The sequence below is a fragment of the Somniosus microcephalus genome, chromosome 31 (genome assembly GCF_052327205.1).
Source record: "Somniosus microcephalus isolate GS21.2 chromosome 31, FLI_Smic_1.0, whole genome shotgun sequence".
Classification (NCBI taxonomy): Eukaryota; Metazoa; Chordata; class Chondrichthyes; order Squaliformes; family Somniosidae; genus Somniosus; species Somniosus microcephalus.
In genome coordinates, this window is record NC_141017.1 from 36,934,051 (window position 1) to 36,958,089 (window position 24,039).

The window sequence follows — 24,039 nt, forward strand, 5'->3', positions numbered from 1 at the left end:
CATTTATTGCCCATCCATAATTGCCCATGAGAAGGTGTTGGTGAGCCACCATTTCAGAGGGCAGTTAAGAGTCAATCACATTGCTGTGGGTTTGGAGTCACATATCGGCCACATCGGGTAAGGGCGGCAGATTTCCTTCCCTGAAGGACATTAGTGAACCAGATGGGTTTTTATGACAATCCGGTAGTTTCACGATCACCATTACTGATACTAGCTTTTTATTCCAGATTTATTTAATGAACTGAATTTAAATTCCCCAGCTGCCGTGGTGGGATTTGAACTCACGTCTCTGGATCATTAGTCCAGGCCTCTGGATTACTAGCCCAGTAACATAACCACTGTGCTACTGTACCCAAACTGAGCCAGGGATCCTGGCCTCACCCCCCAACACGCTGTCATGTACATTTTCCAGTCGGTGCCACTACTGCCATCCTGGTGGAGGTTCAGTATGGAACAGTGTAGGGCCCGGGCTCTTCATGGCCTGTGCATTTGTGATGTTGTTAAAAACAAATTAAAAAATGAAACAGTTTCATAACATCTTGGAGCCAGGTCAGTCCTTGGCAATACAATGCAACTTTAAATTTTGCAGAATGAACTTGAGATTAGCCATGTGTTTCCATTACAAAAATTGTTCTAAACATTTTTTTAAAAAGTGACACAGTTTTATAGAACAATCACTTTACTGAACAGTAATCGCTCCACAGATGACAAAGAACACTAACAGGATTCACACACAACATCGGATACAGGGGACAAGGCTGGGATATTGGCGAGGGGCTTCAATTACACCAGGAAGTACAACAAAGGTGAGGCTTTTGAAAACGATTTTTTATTCGGGTTTGCGACTGGTGGGGAAGGCAGGAGAGAATTATATCTGTGACACTGTCAAAGAAAAGACCTTTTTTGTAATGTTGGTCTCCGTGATTCAACCCAATCAGTGATCAATGTCTTTTCTCCACTAATACACACATCAGTCATTCATTGTATTCGAGTTTATTCAAAGACCAATTCCTTCATCTGATTTTAGTTGAGTTGTCACCTAAAGAGTCACCTCCTCCACCGGAAAGGAGATCCATTAGATGGCCTTTTCCAAGAGCAGTTACCGGGAGCAGCTGCCCAGAATCCAATCCATCCCTGGATGTGCTACAGGTGCCTACAGTGGACCAAGTTTCACTTTATATACTGGGGACTAAAGGGACATACAAGAACAGGTGGACCCACAACATGTCCACTAATAGCCAATGCAGTAAGACCACCGTCAGGAAACTGGGCTCCTGCTCCAGAAGTTGGAGGGTTTCGATTCAACCTATTTATGAGCACATTTATAGGTCCTTGGGATATATTTGTAAAATAACCATCTCCCCGGTTTTTCCCTATAATTTTACCCTTTCCCAGATGTCTGGAGACTGCCTTGTGCTATTATACTCCCTCCTCTCAGTCAGGAGTACCGAGGTCACCTCCTCCACAGTAGCTGGGACTGACTGTTAAGTTAGGTGCTCCTATAGCACTGTCCATGCTGTCCTCTCTCTTCACCTCTGAACCAAAATGGAGCTCAGTCACTCAGGACTTCACCCAGCAACTCACCCAATGGGCAGGGGAATGGGACTAGTTGAGAGTCGGCACAGGTTTGACAGGCCGAATGGCCTTCTTCCGTGCTGTAACCATTCTATGATTCTATGAATGATGACAAGCAGACGGGATTGGTTACAGTTTGGTCTGGGATTCTGGTTCTCTCATTCATCCTGTTACAGGTGAACGCTGAAAGGCGAGAGGTTTTTAGTACTTTTCTAAAACCTTAGCTAAATAGTTTGCAGCCCATTCCTTTGAATATGCCCCAGAAGGAAAGACCCTTCCCACTCACACGTCCCAACTGGACTCATAAGATTTCTGAAAATGTCAATGCTAAAGGACTGTTAAGTGTTAGTGAACAGAAACACCAGTTTTCACTCATAGCCTTGTCCATATCCTATGACTTTGGGCCTTTAGGTGCATTCTTATATCCTGTTAAGATGTTGTGACTGCATGGAATTATTAAACCATGTGAGGAGTGTGCATGTTCCAGGGATACACAGCTCACTAGAGGCGAGAGAAATCGCACCTTTGGAAGCAACATTCCTATTAATACTCAAGAGTTCATATACACTATATTAAAGCCATGAAGACAGATTACGTGGAATTTCCCCCATGGATTGGAGGAAAATTCGAGCAACATTACTGAGGTCTACCCATTATATCTGAGAGGGACCCAGGCAACTGCCCGGAAAATGGGGCCCATAGTCAGTTTAAAAGCTTAATAAAACACTTCTAAATTTTTTTAATCCAATCAGGTAGGCTCTCTGCAACCATATAAATCTGGCCGCATTTTTACAGGATCTGAGAGAGATCTTAAGTCAACGGCAAATGGCTAGACTGTCAGCGGGAAGTGTACTTATTACGCTCTGCTGTACAGTGTATGTAGACATCTGCTCGGGGAGGGGGAGTCATGATGTTCGGAAGTTTTTTTTTCATTTTAGCAGGAAGCGCATTACTTATGCCACCTGGAATTTAGGCTTGCAAGCCAGAAATTCTCCTTCAGACTGAGCAGTCATTTGGAAGGTTTCTCAACAGGTGCCAGAGATATAGCATCCTGTTAAAGTGAGATGTTTCTAAAGGGTTTAAAGAAAATGATTTCCAGTTGGGGCAGTGGGGATGGTGCGACAGGTTGTTGGTGTCCAATTGGAGCCACTCATCCAGTTCTGCTCCATTTGGGTCTGATCCTGGATACATTGCTGACTTATACCAGCCTGTCACTAGCCGCCAGAGCAAAAAAATGAACTCTTTAACCCCAATTATTATGTGAGCAGTGAGCCCATAGGTGTGTATGTACACTGCTTCTGGCTGGGATTCAGATGCGGCTTACAGTTCTCATTTCCCATCCCCTCAGATGTCATGATGTGGTACAGAACTCTAAGGAAGGAAACTTGCTAAGGACAGGTACTTACCGGGCAGCTGGATCATACTCAGCCCAGACCCTGACGTACTCATCCAGGTGATGGGGTCCAAGGATGGATGAGTCCCGTGTCAGGTATTCAAAGTTGTCCATGATGACGGCAACAAAGAGGTTCAGCATCTGACATATAAAAAGGGAAGAAGCATAAACTTGAGGGCCTAGAAATTCGGTGGGCTGCGCCACCAGTTAGCGCCTAAAGAGGGCACTCAGTGGCTTTAGCGCCACTGGCCGTGCCTCCCGCGATATTTAGCGGGGCGCTAATGGCAGCGTTAGCCTGTAGCGCTGCGCCGCCACCGATGACGTCATCGGTGTGCACAGCGCCCCGCTACTGTCCCGATTGCGATATTTGGTCGCGCCCGCCTCTGTAAGGCCGCTCGCTAATCGCGTCTGGTTCACGGGGCCTACCTGTGGCGGTAGTGGCGCAAATTAAGGTGGAGGTGCGGGGCGGCCATTTTTTTCGGTGGCTGCCTGCCAGCACCTCCGTCCCCGGCCTCCTGATCCCCCACCCCACCCCCCCCCCCGGGCAGTGCCGGCTGTGTCCCGAGAGCCCGGCACTTCTCCTCGGTGCCGGGCTCTTTTGCCGGCACTCGCGATTGGTCATCGCGCTGGTGCAGGCCCCTCCCCCTTAAGAAGGGGAGGAAGGCCTGCAGTGCCGCAGCGCGCCGTGCCGCAGCGCACGTTGCGCTGCGATATTCAGTTTCAGCGCCCCAAGAGGGACGCGGGGCGCCCCGCGTCCCTCTTGGGGCGCTCAAACTGAATTTCCAGCGGGCGCAACGGCTCCGTTTGCAGCGGTAATTCCGGCACCCAGGCGAGCTTGGGGGGCTCCACCGAATTTCTAGGCCGAGGAGTCTCATTAACTTTAATTAACTACAAGTTATTACTCGGTGTAACTGTAAAGAAGGTGGAGAGGTATGTAGGAGCCCTCTGTGCTATGACACAGAGTAGGGTGGAGTTAGGGCTACCTGATTCCCCATATGGAGAATTCCCAATTTTATTTGTCATATCAAACCAAGGAGGTATCGTCATAAAGTAAAGCAGCAGAGAATGAGAAAAAGCCACTCAGTCCTGCTTCTTGCTCAGACCATGCAGAATCTACGCTGTCATGGATGCTACATCGTCCATTAAATCTGCCAAGGGAAGGGAAAGTTCTGAATAAATATTCTCTAATCCCCAGAGATCTCAAGCAGCTCCGGAATATTCTTTCATCCTCACATCTTCACTACTCAACTGACGGCTTGGGTAAGGGACTGATGGAACCATACCTTCATGTCTACAGGGGAGGGAAGAGGAGACAATGAGGAAGGGGGTTCATAAAAAAAACCTCAAGTAATACACGTTATGATCAGTTAGATATAGAACAGGAACAAACGTGGAAATCCTCAACTTGTGCTTCTTTCCTGGATTGAAATTTACAAAACTGATCTCAGATGGAATCCTTCCAGCTTGCAGAGAGAAAGGAGTCTTTCAGCCTTCAAATATGGACTAGGTTAGAACCCAGGTCCCAGAAATGAAAGGGCATCAAGCTAGCTCACCGCACTGCCCAGTGCCCCACGCCGCATCAGCAGTGACAAAAATGGAGGATGTCATATTTCACTCTGGGAATCATGGAATTCATTTTGGAAAATGGGGACTGATAGTGACATGAATTATAAAAAAAAACACTTTTATTAGCTTGATGAGACAACAGTGCAGTAATAATAGAGAAAAACTGAAAAAGCTGGAAACGTGATTGCACTAGAGAGGGTGCAGAGGAGATTTACCAGGATGTCGCCTGGGCTGGAGAATTTTAGCTACGAGGAAAGATTGGATCGGCTGGGGTTGTTTTCTTTGGAACACAGGAGGCTGAGGAGAGATTTAATTGAGGTGTATAAAATTATGAGGGGCCTAGATAGAGTGGATAGGAAGGACTGATTTCCCCTAGCAGAGAGGTCAATAACCAGGGGGCAGAGATTTAAAGTAATTGGCAGAAGGATTAGAGGGGAGTTGAGGAGAACTTTTTTCACCCAGAGGCTGGTGGGGGTCTGGAACTCACTGCCTGAAAGGGTGGTAGAGGCAGAAACCCTCATCACATTTAAAAAGTACTTGGATATGTACTCGAAGTGCCGTAACCTACAGGGCTACGGACCGAGAGCTGGAAAGTGGGATTAGGCTGGAGAGCTCTTTGTCGGCCGGCACGGACACAATGGGTCGAATGGCCTCCTTCTATGCCGTAAATTTCTATGATTCTTCTATGGAACTACATAACAGGCCATCAGCATTTTTAGCAAGGTGTTAGGTTAATGCTTCTGATGTGAAGGGTACACATTCCAAACAGACACTGACAGACTTTCTGCGTATATCCTGCATTTTCTGTTTTTAGTTACTAAAACAATGAGGCGGACAAGGAAAGTGACGCACTCGATACTTACCAGGAAGGAACAGAGGAAAATAAAGGAGACAAAGTAGAAATAGGCAAACTCATTGCCACACTCGTTTCCTGGGATGCCAGATCGAGGATCACACGGTTTGCCGCCCAAGCATGATAACATGATGCTGTGCCACGCCTCCCCTGTTGCACTCCTGAAATGCACACACAGTCTTGTTATAGGACTAATTGGTTTTGATCTGTCTTTCCTGACTGCAATTGGGAATGCACAGACTCTGCCCTTAGTCAGAAGGTTGTGGGTTCAAGATCCACTTCAGACACTTGAGCACAAATCTAGGTTGCCACTCCAGTGCAGTACTGAGGGAGCGCTCCGCTGCACTGTCGGAGGGTCAGTACTGAGGGAGTGCCGCACTGTCGGAGGGGCACTACTGAGGAAGCGCTGCACTGTCGGAGGGGCAGTACTGAGGGAGCGCCGCACTGTTGGAGGGGCAGTACTGAGAGAGTGCTGCACTGTCGAAGGGGCAGTACTGAGGGAGTGCTGCACTGTTGGAGGAGCAGTACTGAGGAAGCGCTGCACTGTCGGAGGGGCAGTACTGAGGAAGCGCTGCACTGTCGGAGGGGCAGTACTGAGAGAGTGCTGCACTGTCGAAGGGGCAGTACTGATGGAGTGCTGCACTGTTGGAGGGGCAGTACTGAGGAAGCGCTGCACTGTCGGAGGGGCAGTACTGAGGTAGTGCTGCACTGTTGGAGGGGCAGTACTGAGAGAGTGCTGCACTGTCGAAGGGGCAGTACTGAGGGAGTGCTGTACTGTCGGAGGGGGCAGTACTGAGGGAGCGCCGCACTGTCGGAGGGGCAGTACTAAGGGAGTGCCGCACTGTTGGAGGGGCCGTACTGAGGGAGCACTGCACTGTCGGAGGGGCAGTACTGAGGGAGCACTGCACTGTCAGAGGGGCAGTACTGAGGGAGCGCTGCATTGTTGGAGGTGCCATCTTGCGGATGAGATGTTGAACTAAGACCCCGTCTGCTCTCTCAGGTGTACGTAGAAGATCCCATTGCAATATTTCGAAGAAAAGCAGGGGCGCTCTCCCCGGTGTCCTGACCAATATTTATCCCTCAATCAACATCACTAAAACAGATTATCTGGTCATTATCACATTGCTGTTTGTGGGAGCTTGCTGTGCACAAATAGCTGCTGCGTTTCCCACATTACAACAGTGACTACACTTCAAAAGTACTTCATTGGCTGTAAAGCGCTTGGGAATGTCCTGAGGTTGTGAAAGGTGCTATAGAAATGCAAGTCTTTTTCTTTTTCTTTCTCATTGGAAATACTATAATTAGATAAACGCCCCAGTACAGGTGGTTCCCAACACTACAACAAAGCCTTTTGGGTAATCAGTTTGAGGCCTCTTCCAGACTCGTTGGGTCACAGCTTCCTCTTTCTGCGTGCACTGGGACTGAACAATGGACTTACTCATGGGAGAAGGCATCCGCACTGGGTCCTTCTCCATGATAGCTCAGTGGGTAAGTGCAGTGTATACTGTCATACCGAGCTATAGAAATCAGGAAATCCCACTTTCAATCTCTGGCCTGGGCCGAGTTAGCCGGGGCAGCACTGAGGGGTGTGGGAGAGAATGGAGGTCTCATCACCTCTGGGCTAGGGAAAGAAGAGCAAGGATTTGCCAACATTCCTACCCTTCGTTGCTACAGACGTGGCCCCTGCTGAAATGCGCAGGTGTCTGGCTGCATGTAGTTGGCTTTAATATGCTTTAATAGCCTGCTGACAATCAGTGCCTAGGCTGGGTGAGGCGAGGTACTGGAGAGGTGGCTCGTGTCTACGGAACCTGTACCCCAGCAGGAGTCAGGAGAAAGTGAGAGGAGAGTAAAAGGTGAATAAAGTTTATATTACGCACCGGAAGAGAAGCATCAGGGCTTGGAAGAATGTTCTGAAGTTGTTGTGTTGATTAATTTCACTATCTTCATCTTCATCAACCGCAATATTTCCAAATAACTGCAGAAGCAAACAACAATGCTTATCTTGTGAGACCTTAAGAATTGTGCTCACACAGGTACTCTGCTCGCAGGAAAGAATGAAAAAATATTTTATAATGAACACTTAGCAGCAGGGATAACAACAGAAAACGCTGGAAAAACTCAGCAGGCCAGGCAGCACCCTGTTCTGATGAAGGGTCCCAGACCTGAATCGTTAACTCTGTTTCTCTCTCCACGGATGCTGCCTGACCTGCTTTTTCCAGCGTTTTCTGTTGTTATTTCAGATTTCCAGCATCCGCAGTATGTTGCTATTAACTTAGCAGCAGGGAACAGCGCCGGAATTTCACAACACATATCTCTAAATCTGGGCCGACACTCCAGTGCAGTACTGAGGGAGCGCTGCACTGTCGGAGGGGCAGTACTGAGGGAGCGCTGCACTGTCGGCGGGGCAGTGCTGAGGGAGCGCTGCACTGTCGGCGGGTCAGTACTGAGGGAGCGCTGCACTGTCGGAGGGGCAGTACTGAGGGAGCGCTGCACTGTCGGAGGGTCAGTACTGAGGGAGCGCCGCACTGTCGGAGGGGCAGTACTGAGGGAGCGCCGCACTGTCGGAGGGGCAGTACTGAGGGAGCGCCGCACTGTCGGAGGGTCAGTACTGAGGGAGCGCCGCACTGTCGGAGGGGCAGTACTGAGGGAGCGCCGCACTGTCGGAGGGTCAGTACTGAGGGAGCGCCGCACTGTCGGAGGGTCAGTACTGAGGGAGCGCCGCACTGTCGGAGGGGCAGTACTGAGGGAGCGCCGCACTGTCGGAGGGGCAGTACTGAGGGAGCGCTGCACTGTCGGAGGGGCAGTACTGAGGGAGCGCCGCACTGTCGGAGGGGCAGTACTGAGGGAGCGCCGCACTGTCGGAGAGGCAGTACTGAGGGAGCGCCGCACTGTCGGAGGGGCAGTACTGAGGGAGCGCTGCACTGTCGGAGGGGCAGTACTGAGGGAGCGCCGCACTGTCGGAGAGGCAGTACTGAGGGAGCGCCGCACTGTCGGAGGGGCAGTACTGAGGGAGCGCTGCACTGTCGGAGGGGCAGTACTGAGGGAGCGCCGCACTGTCGGAGGGGCAGTACTGAGGGACTGCTGCACTGTCGAAGGTGCCATCTTTCGGATGAGTTGTTAAACTGTGGCCCCGTCTGCCCTCTCAAGTGGATGTAACGGATCCCAGGGCACTATTTCGAAGAGTAGGGGAGTTCTCCCTGGTGTCCTAGCTGATATTTATCCCTCAATCATCGTCACAAAAAACTGATTATCTGGTCATTGTGCGCAAATTGGCAGCCGCGTTTCCTACATTACAGCAGTGACTACACTTCAAAAAGTTCTTAATTAGCTGTAAAGTGCACTGGGACGTCCTGAGGATGTGAACGGTACCATAGAAATGCAAGTCTTTCTTTTCTGTTCTAAAACAGACTGTGACCCCATGCTCCATTTGCTAAACTCAAGCGAGGTTGGAAGGGCACAGAATCCCCATTGAACTACATCTTTGCAGGATCTCAACAGAACCCACTGGAATTTCAAGTACTGGGAATTCGTTTTTTTTATTGAGAAACTTAAGTGAAGTGCGATCAAGTTTGAAAAGAGTAGAAGAGAAACAGATTAATCAGCTAGCAGGTGATGACAAGCTTCACTTTAAAAACCTTGGGCCTGTACTCTCTGGAGTTTAGAAGAATGAGCGGTGATCTCATTGAAACATATAAGATTCTGAGGGGGATTGACAGGGTAGATGCTGAGAGGTTGTTTCCCCCTGGCTGGAGAGTCCAGAGCTAGGGGGCATAGTCTCAGGATAAGGGGTCGGCCATTTAGGACTGAGACGAGTTGGAATTTCATCAGAGGGTTGTGAATCTTTGGAATTCTCTGCCCCAGAGGGCTGTGGATGCTGAGTCATGAGTATATTCAAGGCTGAGATTGATAGATTTTTGGACTCCAGAGGAATCGAGGGATATGGAGATCAGGCGGGAAAGTGGAGTTGAGGTTGAAGATTAGCCATGATCTTACTGAATGGCAGAGCAGGTTCGAGGGGGCTGTATGGCCGACTCCTGCTCCTAATCCTTATATTTTTAAACCTGTAGATTGTGGATGGAAATGAAGACTGGGGGGTCGGGGGCAAGTCCCACAGATTTAAGGTCCTGGGAAAGAATGAGTTGCGAGTTAGAGATACGGCAATAAATCTTGATTTTTTTAAAAGGAGATACCTGTAGCACAATAAATCTTAACACAATGAGGACTGAGGGAGGAGGAAGAGTTTGTAGGCCTCATGGAACCAGGAATGATGTATCACCATTTGTCAAAATGTTGCTAAAGTTTTTTCAATGATCCAACAATTCAAAACATAAAATGGCAGTTTAAGTTTGGATAACTCATAGAAATCAATCAACAGATTAAGGGGCAGTTTTAGTCATCTGGTTTTATGTGCTCACCAGATGTCGGGAAATCTCAGGATTGGTTGATATTCTGAGATCTGTCAACATACTAGATAGATTTGAGGGTCACAGGGAGGGATTCGCGGGTCACAGGGAGGGATTCGGGGGTCACAGGGGGGGATTTGGGGGTCACAGGGAGGAAAGGGGTGACATAAAATCTCTAGGGATGTGGCGAACTGCCCCAACAATGATGACCAGCTTCTAACTGGTCTTCTTGCCCAGATAATGGTATGAAAATGAGGTAGTGAAATTCAGGAGGAATGTCACTGTTACTGCTGCCCACCCCTGCACACTAGCCCGCCCCTGTAGACTGTCCCGCCCCTGCAGACTGTCCCGCCCCTGCAGACTGTCCCGTCCCTGCAGACTGTCCCGCTCCTGCAGACTGTCCCGCCCCTGCAGACTGTCCCGCCCCTGCAGACTGTCCCGTCCCTGCAGACTGTCCCGCCCCTGCAGACTGTCCCGCCCCTGCAGACTGTCCCGCCCCTGCAGACTGTCCCGCCCCTGCAGACTGTCCCGCCCCTGCAGACTGTCCCGCCCCTGCAGACTGTCCCGCCCCTGCAGACTGTCCCGCCCCTGCAGACTGTCCCGCCCCTGCAGAATGTCCCGCCCCTGCAGACTGTCCCGCCCCTGCAGACTGTCCCGCCCCTGCAGACTGTCCCGCCCCTGCAGACTGTCCCGCCCCTGCAGACAGTCCCGCCCCTGCAGACTGTCCCGCCCCTGCAGACTGTCCCGCCCCTGCAGACTGTCCCGCCCCTGCAGACTGTCCCGCCCCTGCAGACTGTCCCGCCCCTGCAGACTGTCCCGCCCCTGCAGACTGTCCCGCCCCTGCAGACTGTCCCGCCCCTGCAGACTGTCCCGCCCCTGTAGACTGTCCCGCCCCTGCAGACTGTCCCGCCCCTGCAGACTGTCCCGTCCCTGCAGACTGTCCCGCCCCTGCAGACTGTCCCACCCCGTAGACTGTCCCGCCCCGTAGACTGTCCCGCTCCTGTAGACGGTCCCGCCCCGTAGACTGTCCCGCCCCGTAGACTGTCCCGCCCCTGCAGACTGTCCCGTCCCTGCAGACTGTCCCGCCCCTGCAGACTGTCCCGCCCCTGCAGACTGTCCCGCCCCTGCAGACTGTCCCGCTCCTGTAGACTGGCCTAACCCTGTAGACTGGCCCACCCTGTAGACTGGCCCACCCTGTAGACTGGCCCACCCTGTAGATTGTCACACTCTGTAGACTGGCCCACCCCTGTAGACTGGCCCACCCTGTAGACTGTCCCGCTCCTGTAGACTGTCCCGCTCCTGCAGACTGTCCCACCCTGTAGACTGTCCCACCCTGTAGACTGTCCCACCCTGTAGACTGTCCCACCCCTGTAGACTGTCCCACCCCTGTAGACTGGCCTAACCCTGTTGGAGGCCTTGGTGACAGTTCATCATCCCTGAAAGGGGGAAAAGAGAGACTGGGAGGCCTTTTAGTGGTCAGTTTTACCACAGCTTCCAGTGGTGTGCAAGTGTGATAAACACGGGTGGCCTCAGAGCTAGCAGTCAGGTCTATCCCAGTAATTGGGCAATGCTGCCTATCCCAGCTGGAAAAAAATCAGATTATGAAAGAGCTCATGCAAGTCTGTTGTATTCAGCTATACATCCTATATTTGGTCACTAGGTGGGAGCAGCACGCTGTAAGCCAGATCACAACCATTTCTACAAAAACCAGGTAGGACTGTTCACTGTCCTTTTCAACTATTGGAAATCACCACTCACCAGGGCCCGGGTACTGGCCCAATTTCTGTTGCCCCATTTTTAATTATTAAATGCCATTTGTAAACAACTTACTCTACGATATAAGCAGATGAAAGAACCATTTAAAAAATGCAAACCGTTAGAAAGTATTCAAATTCAATCATCATTCTGGCTCGTTCTCAATTAATTGATTATTTTTATTTCTAAAGGTTTTTTTTATTCATTCACGGGATGTGAGCATCACTGGCAAGGCCAGCATTTATTGCCTAATTGGCCTTGAGAAGGTGGTGGTGAGCTGCCGCCTTGAACCGCTGCAGTCCGTGTGGTGAAGGTTCTCCCACAGCGCTGAATTTGTCATAGCGATTTGGTACAACTGAGTGGCTTGCTAGGCCATTTCAGAGGGCAGTTAAGTGCCAACCTCATTGGAGTCACATATAGGCCAGACCGGGTAAGGGCGGCAGATTTCCTTCCACTAAAGAACATTAGTGAACCAGATGGGTTTTTATGACAATCCGATAGTTTCATGGTCACTAGCTTTTATATTCCAAATTTATTTAATTAACTGAATTTAAATTCCCCAGCTGTTGTGGTGGGATTTGAACTCATATCACAGGATCATTAGTTCAGTAACATAACCACTGTGTTACCGCTCCCAGTAAAGATAATGGCCCAGAAATTCGGGTCCCCATGGGTGAGTACGCACGGGGTACTCACCCGTAGGCCCAATGGAAGTGCGGTTTTCTGCATGCACTGCGCATGCGCGGGAAACCGGCACTTCCGATCCTCTGAACAAAGAGGTTCAGAGGTCGAACACGCGCGCAGGAGAGGCTGCGCGTGCACTTTGAACTTAGGTTTTTTTTGCAGGTTTTCCCGGGATCGTAAGCCTGCAGTATTTAGAAATGTAAAAAGCAGGCGTAAGGCCTGCTTTTTACAAGGTAAGTGGTCAATTAATTAAAATTAAAACATTTTTTCCACAGGTTTATTATTTTTAAATACTTTAAAGCAAGGTAAGTTTATTTTTAGTCCCGTTAGAATATAAAATTATTTTCAAAAATTTAAATTATTGTTTAAAATAGTTATTTAATGTAATTTATAGTTTATTTAAAAAGTGTGATTTAAAAAAAAAATTATTTGAAGGTTTACTGCTATTTTGGGGCCGTTGTATTTATAAGTTTTGACAGGTCTTCCTGTCAATCTTATAAATGGGCTTTTCCCTCCTCCGATTGGCTGCCCATGGCTCACGTGATCCCAGGGGACGCATCGCACTAACTACGCCCCTGGGACACGCAAGCACGGTGTGCCGACAGCTGGGCCAGGCCCCGGAGCGGAATTCCACGGGGCCCTACAGCTCAACTGCCGGTGCGCAAGGTAAGTGCAGGTCGGGGGCTTGCACCCGCGGGAAGCCCCCGACCCGAATTTCTGGGCCATTGGCTTGTAAAGATGATTGAACCCACCAATGATGGGCAACTGAACTAACCACTACAGATGATGATGAAGCACCTCACCCAAACCCCCACGCCCTCCCCTCTCCTCTCGCCAAGGTAAACAAATGTTGCCCTGGTGAATTTAATTCAGCTCCTCTCCCTACAGGTGCCCAACTCACTTGAGCTAACTCTCATCAGCCCCATTCTTCCTGATCAGCAGCAATCGCTATGTAAACAGGATGTATAACTCAACAGAAATAGAACAAAATAAATGGATGTCATTAATCAGAATTCGTCGGCGCATTCTCTTAAGGGACATTTTGAGATCATCAATCAAGTTCAGGGATGTTAGTGCTAGAGAACAGAACAATTTTTCATTTCAGGCACTTGGTGTCAGCTTCAAGCACTTCCAGGGCAGAATGCATGAAAGAAAATCTCTTTCTGCACCTCCAGTGTACCTCGTCCCCAACCCCAGAGTGTCCTCTGCTACAGCAGTGTGACATTTTCTATTTCCCTATCCCAACCATCCCATGGCCTTCTGAGAAAGATTGCCAAATTAGGAGCAGGTCTGCAACTGTGGGACCCCACCCACTAAAAACTGAATTGAGACTTCTCCCTGGCCCATGTCATGTACAAATCTTGCAGAGAAAGGGGATCGTCATTCTAACAGTCTGGTTTGGACTGTTATATATGTTTTCAAATCAATATTTTGAGGCTTCCTGGTATAACCTAAGATTTTCTTTTCATTCCTGCATATTTCATTGTCTTTCTCCACTGGTTAGTTCCCTCTCCCCTAGTTGGACAAGTGGAGCAATCCAACTGGTGGATGCTGACAACATTGCTGCTTGTTTGATTTGCCAGGAGGTGTCTCGAGCGCAGTCCTTTTTGAAATCAGTTTCTTTCCTTCCTCCCAGACAACCCCACTGCAGGCAGGGACGTTTATTCCCATGGGAGAACCCGAGTGTGAACGCCAGTGAGATTCAGTTCGGACTCTGTTCTCGTTGGCAAGAGCCCAACGCTCCTACATGACCTGCCGTAAAGTTACTATAAACCAGTTACAACAGGGAATCAACATCATGTAATTCATACAACATCCTGCTGAGCATGAACCAATCAATTACTGCCACATCAAAATGACATTACATGCATTCATGAATGTCTTATCACATGACCTAAATAGAAAGCCTCACATCTGAAAGCCTAAAAGAGCATTCAGGTTATGGTATCTATATAAATGAACTTATATTAAAGAGGAAGGAATGTTCAGGGGCCATACTTATTGGTACCTCTCTTGCCACTGAGTTAGAAGGCCATGATTCCTGGGATGAGAGGGTTGTCCTATGAGGAGAGATTGAGTAGATTGGGCCGATACTCTCTGGAGTTTAGAAGAATGAAAGCTGATCTTATTGAAACATACAAGATTCTGAGGGGGATTGACAGGTTAGATGCTGAGAGGTTGTTTCCCCTGGCTGGAGAGTCCAGAACTAGGGACATAATCTCAGGATAAGGGGTCGGCCATTTAATGCAGAGATGAGGAGGAATTTCACTCAGAGAGATGTGAATCTTTGGAATTCTCTACCCTAGAGGGCTGTGAATGCTCAGTCGTTGAGTATATTCAAGGCTGAGATAGATAGATTTTTGGACTCTAGGGGAATCAAGGGATATGGAGATCGGGCAGGAAGGTGGAGTTGAGGTCGAAGATCAGCCATCGTCTTATTGAATGGTGGAGCAGGCTCGAGGGGCCGTATGGTCTACTCCTGCTCCTAATTCTTATGTTCATGGGTTGAAGCCCTGACTCCAGGACCTGAGCACATGATATCAGTGCGGAATCGGCAGCGGCTAGAGGCGGAGCAGAGCAGCAGAGCGACTACAAAAGGCCCCAGAGGCTCAGGTAGGCCTCAGTGCGGCATCAGCAGCAGCTGGAGGCGGAGCAGAGCGGCAGAGCGACTACAAAAGGCCCCAGAGGCTCAGGTAGGCCTCAGTGCGGCATCGGCAGCGGCTGGAGGCGGAGCAGAGCGGCAGAGCGACTACAAAAGGCCCCAGAGGCTCAGGTAGGCCTCAGTGCAGCATCGGCAGCGGCTGGAGGCGGAGCAAAGCGGCAGAGCGACTACAAAAGGCCCCAGAGGCTCAGGTAGGCCTCAGTGCAGCATCGGCAGTGGCTGGAGGCGGAGCAGAGCGGCTGAGCGACTACAAAAGGCCCCAGAGGCTCAGGTAGGCCTCAGTGCGGCATCGGCAGTGGCTGGAGGTGGAGCAGAGCGGCAGAGCGACTACAAAAGGCCCCAGAGGCTCAGGTAGGCGTACCAATCTCCAATCTCAGGCAAGGAGAGAGGTAAAAAGTATTCGAGGTGTGACGTCACCACAAAACAGGTAGGTGATTGGTTGGAGTATTTCTCTCGTTTTAAAACTTTAAGTCTGTGGTTTATAGTTTTTAAGGTTGCTGTGGTGTAGCGGGGACAGTTTGTAAACCAGGGCCCTTAAATATATCATTTAACTATAGTGAAATTGGTGGGATTCATTTAATTTTAATTAATTAGTTAAAGGGTAAGGCATGGCAGGACAGCCCAGCCCCGTAGTGTGCTCCTCCTGCTCTATGTGGGAAATCAGGGATGCTTCCTGCGTCCCTGACGACCATGTGTGCGGGAAGTGTGTCCAGCTGCAACTACTGACAGACCGCATTGCGGCACTGGAGCTGCGGATGGATTCATTTTGGAGCATTCGCGATGCTGAGGACATCGTGAATATCACATATAGTGAGTTGGTCACACCGCAGGTAAAGGGTGTACAGGCAGGAAGGGAATGGGTGACCAGCAGGCAGAGTAAGAGGCGCAGGCAGGTAGTGCAGGAATTCCCTGCGGCCATCCCCCTCTCCAACAGATATACCACTTTGAATACTGTTGGGGGGGATGACTCATCAGGGGAAGGCAGCAGCAGCCAACTTCCTGGCACCATGGGTGGCTCTGCTGCACAGGCTGGGAGGAAAAAGAGTGGAAGAGCTATAATGATAGGGGACTCAATTGTAAGGGGAATAGATAGGCGTTTCTGCGGCCGCAAATGAGACTCCAGGATGGTATGTTGCCTCCCTGGTGCAAGGGTCAAGGATGTCTCGGAGCGGCTGCAGAACATTTTGGAGGGGGAGGGTGAACAGTCAGTTGTCGTGGTGCACATAGGCACCAACGATATAGGTAAAAAACGGGATGAGGTCCTAAAAGCTGAATATAGGGAGTTAGGAGGTAAATTAAAAAATAGGACCTCAAAGGTTGTAATCTCAGGATTGCTACCAGTGCCACGTGCTAGTCAGAGTAGAAACAGAAGGATATTTCAGCTGAATACGTGGCTAGAACAATGGTGCAAGGGGGAGGGATTCAAATTCCTGGGACATTGGAACCGGTTCTGGGGAGGTGGGACCAGTACAAACTTGACGGTTTGCACCTGGGCAGGATCTAGACCGATGTCCTAGGGGGAGTGTTTGCTAGTGCTGTTGGGGAGGGTTTAAACTAAAATGGCAGGGGATTGGGAACCTGTGCAGGGAGACAGAGGAAAGGGAAGCAAGGATAGAAGCAAAAGACAGGAAGGAGAAAAGCAAAAGTGGAAGTCAGAGAAATCAAGGGTGTAAATCAAACATGGCCACAGTAAACAATAATTCTAAAAGGTCTACGAGTGTTAAAAAAACAAGCCTGAAGGCTTTGTGTCTTAATGCGAGGAGCATTCGTAATAAGGTGGATGAATTAGCTGCGCAAATAGATGTAAACGGATATGATATAATTGGGATTACGGAGACATGGCTCCAGGGTGACCAAGGCTGGGAATTCAACATCCAGGGGTATTCAATATTCAGGAAGGACAGGCAAAAAGGAAAAGGCGGTGGGGTAGCATTGCTGGTTAAAGAGATTAACACAATAGTAAGGAAGGATATTAGCTCTGATGATGTGGAATCTGTATGGGTAGAGCTGAGAAATATCAAGAGGCAGAAAATGTTAGTGGGAGATGTATACAGACCCCCAAACAGTAATGCTGAGGTTGGGGATGGCATTAAACGAGAAATTAGAGATACGTGCAATAAGGGCACAGCAGTTATCATGGGTGACTTTAATCTATATTGTGGCGACACGTCACCACTGGACATAATCCGCTCACGGCGGCACAGACAGTCTAAGCAGAAGCCCCCAGCCGGGGGCCCTTTCCTCCAGCAACTTGTTTCCCGCAGGGGCAGGCTGCCGGGAGCACTTCCTGTCTGGGAAGTATTTAAGGGATGCGCGGGCTTTTCTAGTTCCTGTTTGACATGTGGATGGAATAAAGCAGTTGTGTTTTCAATAGCTCTGGTCTCGACTCCCACGTTTGCCGCGGTATCTCAACAATATATAGATTGGTCTAACCAAATTAGTCACAATACTGTGGAAGAGGAATTCCTAGAGTGTATACAGGATGGTTTCCTGGACCAATATGTCGAGGAACCAACTAGAGATCAGGTCATCTTAGACTGGGTATTATGTAATGAAAAAGGATTAATTAGCAATCTTGTTGTGTGAGGCCCCTTGGGAAGGAGCGATCATAATATGATAGAATTCTTCATTAAGATGGAGAGTGAAGTAGTTGATTTAGAGACTTGGGTACTGAATTTAAATAAAGGAAACTACAATGGTATGAGGCGCGAGTTGGCTAGGATGCATTGGGGAATGTTACTTAAAGGGTTGACGGTGAATAGGCAATGGCAAACATTTAAAGATCACATGGATGAACTACAGAATTTGTTCATCCTTGTTTGGCATAAACATAAAACAAAAAAGGTGACTCAACATTGGCTAACAAGGGAAATTAGGGATAGCATAAGATCCAAGGAGAGGACATATAAATTGGCCAGAAAAAGCAGCAAACCTGAGGATTGGGAGCAGTTTAAGATTCAGCAAAGGAGGATAAAGGGGTTAATTAAGAGGGGGAAAATAGAGTATGAGAGTAAGCTTTCAGGGAACATAAAAACTGACTGTAAAAGCTTCTATAGATATGTGAAGAGAAAAAGATTGGTAAAGTCAAGCGTAGGTCTCTTGCAGTCAGAATCAGGGGAATTTATAATGGGGAACAAAGACATGGCAGACCAATTAAATACATATTTTGGTTCTGTCTTCACAAAGGAGGACACAAATAAACTCCCAGAGATGTTGGGGAACATAGGCCTAGAAATTCAGTGGCCTGCGCCACCAGTTTGCGCCCAAAGAGGGCTTTTGCGCCACTGTGCAAACCTACCGCGATATTTAGCGGGGCGCTAATGGTGGCATTAGCCAGTAGCGCTGCACCGCCACCGATGACGTCATCGGTGTGCGCAGCGCCCCGCTATCGCCCCGCTGGCCATATTTGGTTGCTGCCGCCTCCTCTGCGCCGGCCGCAAACAGCGACTGGTACACGGGGCCTACCTGTGCCGGTAGTGGGGTGAGTTAAGGTGGAGGTGCGGCCGGCCGCTTTTTCGGCGGCCGCCTGCCCGCACCTCCGTCCCCGGCCTCCTACACCCACCCCCCGCGGCATTGCCGGCTGTTTCCAGAGAGCCCGGCTCTTCTCCTTGGTGCCGGGCTCATTTGCCGGCACTCGCGAGCGGGGATCGCGCTGTTGCAGGCACCTCCCCCTTAAGAGTGAGAGGAAGGCCTGCAGTACCGCAGGCTGCCGTGCCGCAGCGGGTGGCGCTGCGGCACTTTGCACACCGATATTCAGTTTCAGCGCCCCAAGCGGGGCGCCGAAACCCTTGTTTAGCGGCCGGCTTCCACTTGGGGCGCTGAAACTGAATATCCCGCTGGCGCAAGTGGCTCCGCGTGCAGCGGTAATTCCGGCGCCCAGGCAAGCTGGGCGCCCCTAACTGAATTTCTAGGCCATAGGGTCTAATGAGAGGGAGGAACTGAATGAAATCAGTATTTGTTGGGAAATGGCGTTAGGGAAATTGATGGGATTGAAGGCCGATAAATCCCCAGGGCCCGATAATCTACATCCTAAGGTACTTAAGGAAGTGGCCCTAGAAATAGTAGATGCATTGCTGGTCATCTCCCAAAATTCTATAGATTCTGGAACAGTTCCCATGGATTGGAGGGTAGCTAATGTAACCCCACTATTTAAAAAAGGTGGTAGAGAAAAAACGGCGAATTATAGACCGGTAAGCCTGACATCGGTAGTGGGGAAAATGCTAGAGTCCATTATAAAAGATGTAATAGCAGAGCACTTGGAAAACAGTGACAGGATCGGACAAAGTCAACATGGATTTACAAAAGGTAAATCACGCTTGAATAATCTACTGGAATTTTTTGAGGATGTAACTGGTAGAATAGGTAAGGGAGAACCAGTGGATGTGGTGTATTTGGACTTTCAGAAGGCTTTCAATAAGGTCCCGCATAAGAGACTAGCGTGCAAAGTTATAGCACATGGGATTGGGGGTAAAGTACTGATTTGGATAGAAAACTGGTTGGCAGACAGGAAGCAAAGAGTTGGAATCAACGGATCTTTTTCCGAGTGGAAGGCAGTGACTAGTGGGGTACCGCAGGGATCGGTGCTAGGACCCCAGTTATTCACAATATATATTAATGATCTAGACGAGGGAACTAGATGTAATATCTCCAAGTTTGCAGATGACACAAAGCTGGGTGGGCGTGTGTGCTGTGAGGAGGATGCAGAGAAACTCTAGTACGATTTGGACAGGTTGGGCGATTGGGCAGATGCATGGCAGATGCAGTATAATGTAGATAAATGCGAGGTTATCCACCTTGGTGGCAAAAACAGGAAGGCAGATTATTATCTGAATGGCAACAGATTGGGAAAAGGGGAAGTGCAACGAGACCTGGGTGTCCTTGTGCACCAGTCGCCGAAGGTAAGCATGCAGGTGCAGCAGGCGGTTAAGAAGGCAAATGGTATGCTGGCCTTCATAGCGAGAGGATTCGAGTACAGGAGCAAGGATGTCTTGCTGCAGTTGTACAGGGCCTTGGTGAGACCACACCTTGAGTATTGTATGCAGTTTTGGTCGCCTTATCTGAGGAAAGATGTTCTTGCCATGTAGGGAGTGCAGCAAAGATTCACCAGACTGATACCTGGGATGGCAGGAATGATGTATGAAGAGAGATTGGGTCGATTAGGCTTATATTCGCTAGAGTTTAGAAGAATGAGAGGGGATCTCATTGAAACTTATAAAATTCTAACAGGACTAGACAGACTGGATGCAGGAAGGCTGTTCCCGATGGTGGGGGAGTCCAGAACCAGGGGTCACAGTCTAAGGATAAGGGGTAAGCCATTTAGGACTGAGATGAGGAGGAATTTCTTCACCCAGAGAGTGGTGAACCTGTGGAATTCTCTACCACAGAAGACAGTTGAGGCCAATTCATTAAATATATTCAAGAAGGAGTTGGATATATTTCGTAAGGCTAAGGGGATCAAGGGATATGGGGAGAAAGCAGGGACAGGGTACTGAGTTTGGATGATCAGCCACGTTCGCATTGAATGGCGGAGCAGGCTCAAGGGGCCGAATGGCCTACTCCTGCTCCTATCTTCTATGGGTGGTTTTCCATTTCCCAAAGCCTCTTTGCAGCATCAGAGAGAGGAGACATTCATTGCATTTGATTGGGCTGCTTCTGAGCCAATACTGGAAGAGGTGAGAGGGTAATATTGTCATATACAATCTAACTGTAACAATTTCTTTTGTAATTTGCTTTCCCATTACATTATTTACACTACTTATTAAAGATATGTGTGTGAAGGTTTTGGACATTCTCCCCCTAGATTATTGATAGACTTCAAGAGGACATAGACAGGCTGGTGGAATGGGCGGACACGTGGCAGATGGAATTTAATGTAGAAAAGTGTTAAGTGATACATTTTGGTAGGAAGAACGAGAAGAGGCAATATAAACTAAAGGGTACAATCCTAAAGGGGGTGCATGAACAGAGAGACCTGGGGGTATATGTGTACAAATCATTGAAGGTGACAGGGCAGGTTGAGAAAGTGGTTAAAAAAGCATATGGGATCCTGGGCTTCATAAATAGAGGCAGAGTACAAAAGCAAGGAAGTTATGATTAACCTTTATAAATCACTGGATCGGCCTCAACTGGAGTATTGTGTCCAATTCTGGTCACCGCACTTTAGGAAGGATGTGAAGGCCTTATAGACGGCGCAGAAAAGATTTACAAGAATGGTTCCAGGGATGAGGGACTTCAGTTAAATGGATAGACTGGAGAAGCTGGGGTTGTTCTTAGAGCAGAGAAGATTGAGAGGAGATTTGATAGAGGTATTCAAAATCATGAGGGGTCTAGACAGAGTAGATAGAAAGAAACTGTTCCCATTGGCAGAAGGGTCAGGAACCAGAGGGCACAGATTTAAGGTGACTGGCAGAAGAATCAAAGGCGACATGAGGAAAGCTTTTTTACGCAGCGAGTGGTTAGGATCTGGAATGCACTGCCTGAAAGGGTGGTGGAGGCAGACTCAATCGTGGCTTTCAAAAGGGAATTGGATAAGTACCTGAAGGAAAAAGATTTGCAGGGCTACGGGTAAAGCGTAGAGGGGTGGGACTGGCTGAAGTGCTCTTGCAGGGAGCCGGCATGGGCTCAACAGGCCGAATGGCCTCCTTCTGCGCTGTAACCATTCTATGAATAGAAAATAAATCATGTCTCACCTGCATTCCAATAATGGCATAAATGAAGAACAGCATTGCGATCAGGAGACAGACGTAAGGCAATGCCTGAAAAAGAAAATCAATCACCCATTCCATTCAATTCTCCAAATGTCTCAAAAAAGGAATATTATGTATCAGACTGATAACATATTTCAAGTTCCACAAACATTTTATTAACCAGATTGTTTTCTTACTGGGGCTGAAAACTATCAAAAAACCTAAACGACTCAACAGTTCCTATTAAAAGGGCCCTACAGACACAATGGGCTGGATTTTCATTGAGGAGGCGGGTAGGAGGCGGGACTACAACTTTCGGGGTTGTAGTCCCGCCTCCATCGAGTTCTAGCCAACCCACGCGATTTTGACTTGATTGACCTTGTTGAGCCTGCCCAGCGGGCTCAGCAGGCCAATTAAGGGCCACCCGGCAACAGGTGACGTCACAGACTGACATTTCATCTGTCAAGAGCTTTTGACAGATGAAATATCAGCGTTTGACAGCTGTTTGAAGCTGTCAAACACTGACAATCTGTACTCCAAGTTAATTCCTTCCTCTCAGGATGATTTAGAGATCTCCCCGGAACAGAAAGCTGAATGCTGGAACTTTTGACAGCTCGCTTTCTGCTTTCTGTGCCGGTGAGATGAGGGACTCCCGAGACCTGAAGGAAGGAAGGCTGTAAAGGTAAGTACATGTAAGTAAAACTTCTTTAAACACTTTACACAGACCAAACACACTTACCTTTGCACTCATGCACCCATCACTCACCTAAACACCGGACATCTTGACCCCTCCAAGCCCTTCATCCTGACGGCCCGCCTCGCTAACTTGGCATGGTTTGGAGCCATCGGGAATCCCACATTTCACCAATGAAAATAGGAATTAGGCTAAAAACTGCCTGTTAACTACCTGTTAACAGGCAGTTAATTGGCACTAATCCCCTTCCCGCCTCGGGGAGGTGGGTCCCAGTGCAGGTCGGGTACCCACCTCCTTTGAAACTGGCATGGAGGCGGGTTGGGGACATGATGGGTTCGTGCACCCCGATTTCGGGATTTTAACCCCCCACACGCCTCCAATCCCGCCTCCACGGCCCAATGAAAATCCTGCCCAATCACTTTCAAATGGACGTTCAGGTTAGAAGCACTTTGGTAATTTCTTACAGTATCATTAACCTCTGAAGGTTAACGGAGAGAGGCTGATATAGAGAAAGGATGGGTCTAGCTGACACTGAGGAGAGGTGAAATTAGATTATTTTCCCTCAAAGTTCCCCCTTCTGTCTTGAAAATACTGACTTTTGGCTGGAATGCACAGGCACTGACTGCCCTTCAGATTGAAGTTGTCTCTAATCAGCCTGGACAATGTGCCTTCAACCTAAGTTTTGGAAGAGCATCCATTTACCTGCACCTACCTTATGTGGCATTTCCATTTCCTACACCAGTGGTGCTTGTGCGTGAGTGAGATTGTCAGTTGGTGCTAAATTTGGGCAGTTTAGCACTATGGGCCAAGACCCACAAAGAGCTGTGCTGAGTCTGGCCAAACTCAATTCACTCCGTAGGATGGAGAGGAATTTTCATTCCATTCACCTGGGCTAGATTTGAACTCAGGGGTTGGACATCCTGAAGAAATGTATGTGGGACATCTTGGGGAGAAGTTTAACAGTCGAATTTCTTTGTATCTCGGATTAACAGGCTTTCCGATATAAAAAGAATGCATTGCTTGTTTTCTGAGATGTAAAGTGCTTGTGTAAGGGAGTGTTAGTAATGACATCACCCATGAGTGGTTAATGTTTAGTTTTAAGGTAATAAAATGTAACTTTAGTTTTTAGGGTTATAAACATGGGCGGGAGGAATCCATTAGCTACAGATAGCAGTTGGTGAAGCATTTACTTCAAGGATGCCAGTAACAGTTACATCAGGAAGTCTCATGTAAGGGAAGTAGTTCTAAAGTAAACAACTATAAACACGAGTAGTCTGTTTTCAAAGGGTTTGGGAATAGATATGTCATATAGTCTTATCTATGACATTTTCCTTTGATGTAGTCAAAATATGGTGTATAAAGGACAGTATGTCAGAGTTCTCGAAAGATACAGAAACATGAAAAAGTCACTCTCTGTATACAGTTAAGGCTGATCACCTCACTGTGTATCAATAAAGTCTGTTCCATAAACTCCACTACAAAGTGTCTCATGCTTACTCAAAACGTCTTGTGAACCAGAGGAGAAAGGAGGTTGGCTGCTAACATCAGGGTTTAAAATGAAGGCGTACAGCTGCCTTAAAAAGTTTCAAAGACTGACTCACTTCCTGGGAGCGGGTTGGTTGCCCGCCTCTTGTTCCCTCTCCGTTAAAACCGGGAGTGGGCAGGTTCGAGGCGGGTTGGGTTCAGGTTCGGATTTGAGATTTTTAACATTTTAACTTCCCACCCGACCAAAACCCACCTGTTTTTGGGGGTTACCCAAAAATTACCC

The 24,039-nt window shown here is 48.6% G+C and overlaps 1 protein-coding gene across 1 annotated transcript in view; it reads right to left on the minus strand.

Moving 5' to 3' along the window:
* LOC147097756 (voltage-dependent P/Q-type calcium channel subunit alpha-1A-like) overlaps nt 1–24,039 on the minus strand; it is a 728,667-nt gene that overhangs the window by 125,177 nt on the left and 579,451 nt on the right. The window contains exons 35-38 of the mRNA XM_085971842.1: nt 21,581–21,646; nt 7,265–7,362; nt 5,398–5,548; nt 2,982–3,109 (exon numbers count right to left, since the gene is read on the minus strand). Coding sequence (XP_085827968.1) covers nt 2,982–3,109; nt 5,398–5,548; nt 7,265–7,362; nt 21,581–21,646 — 443 coding nt within the window. The remainder of the gene's footprint in view (nt 1–2,981; nt 3,110–5,397; nt 5,549–7,264; nt 7,363–21,580; nt 21,647–24,039) is intronic.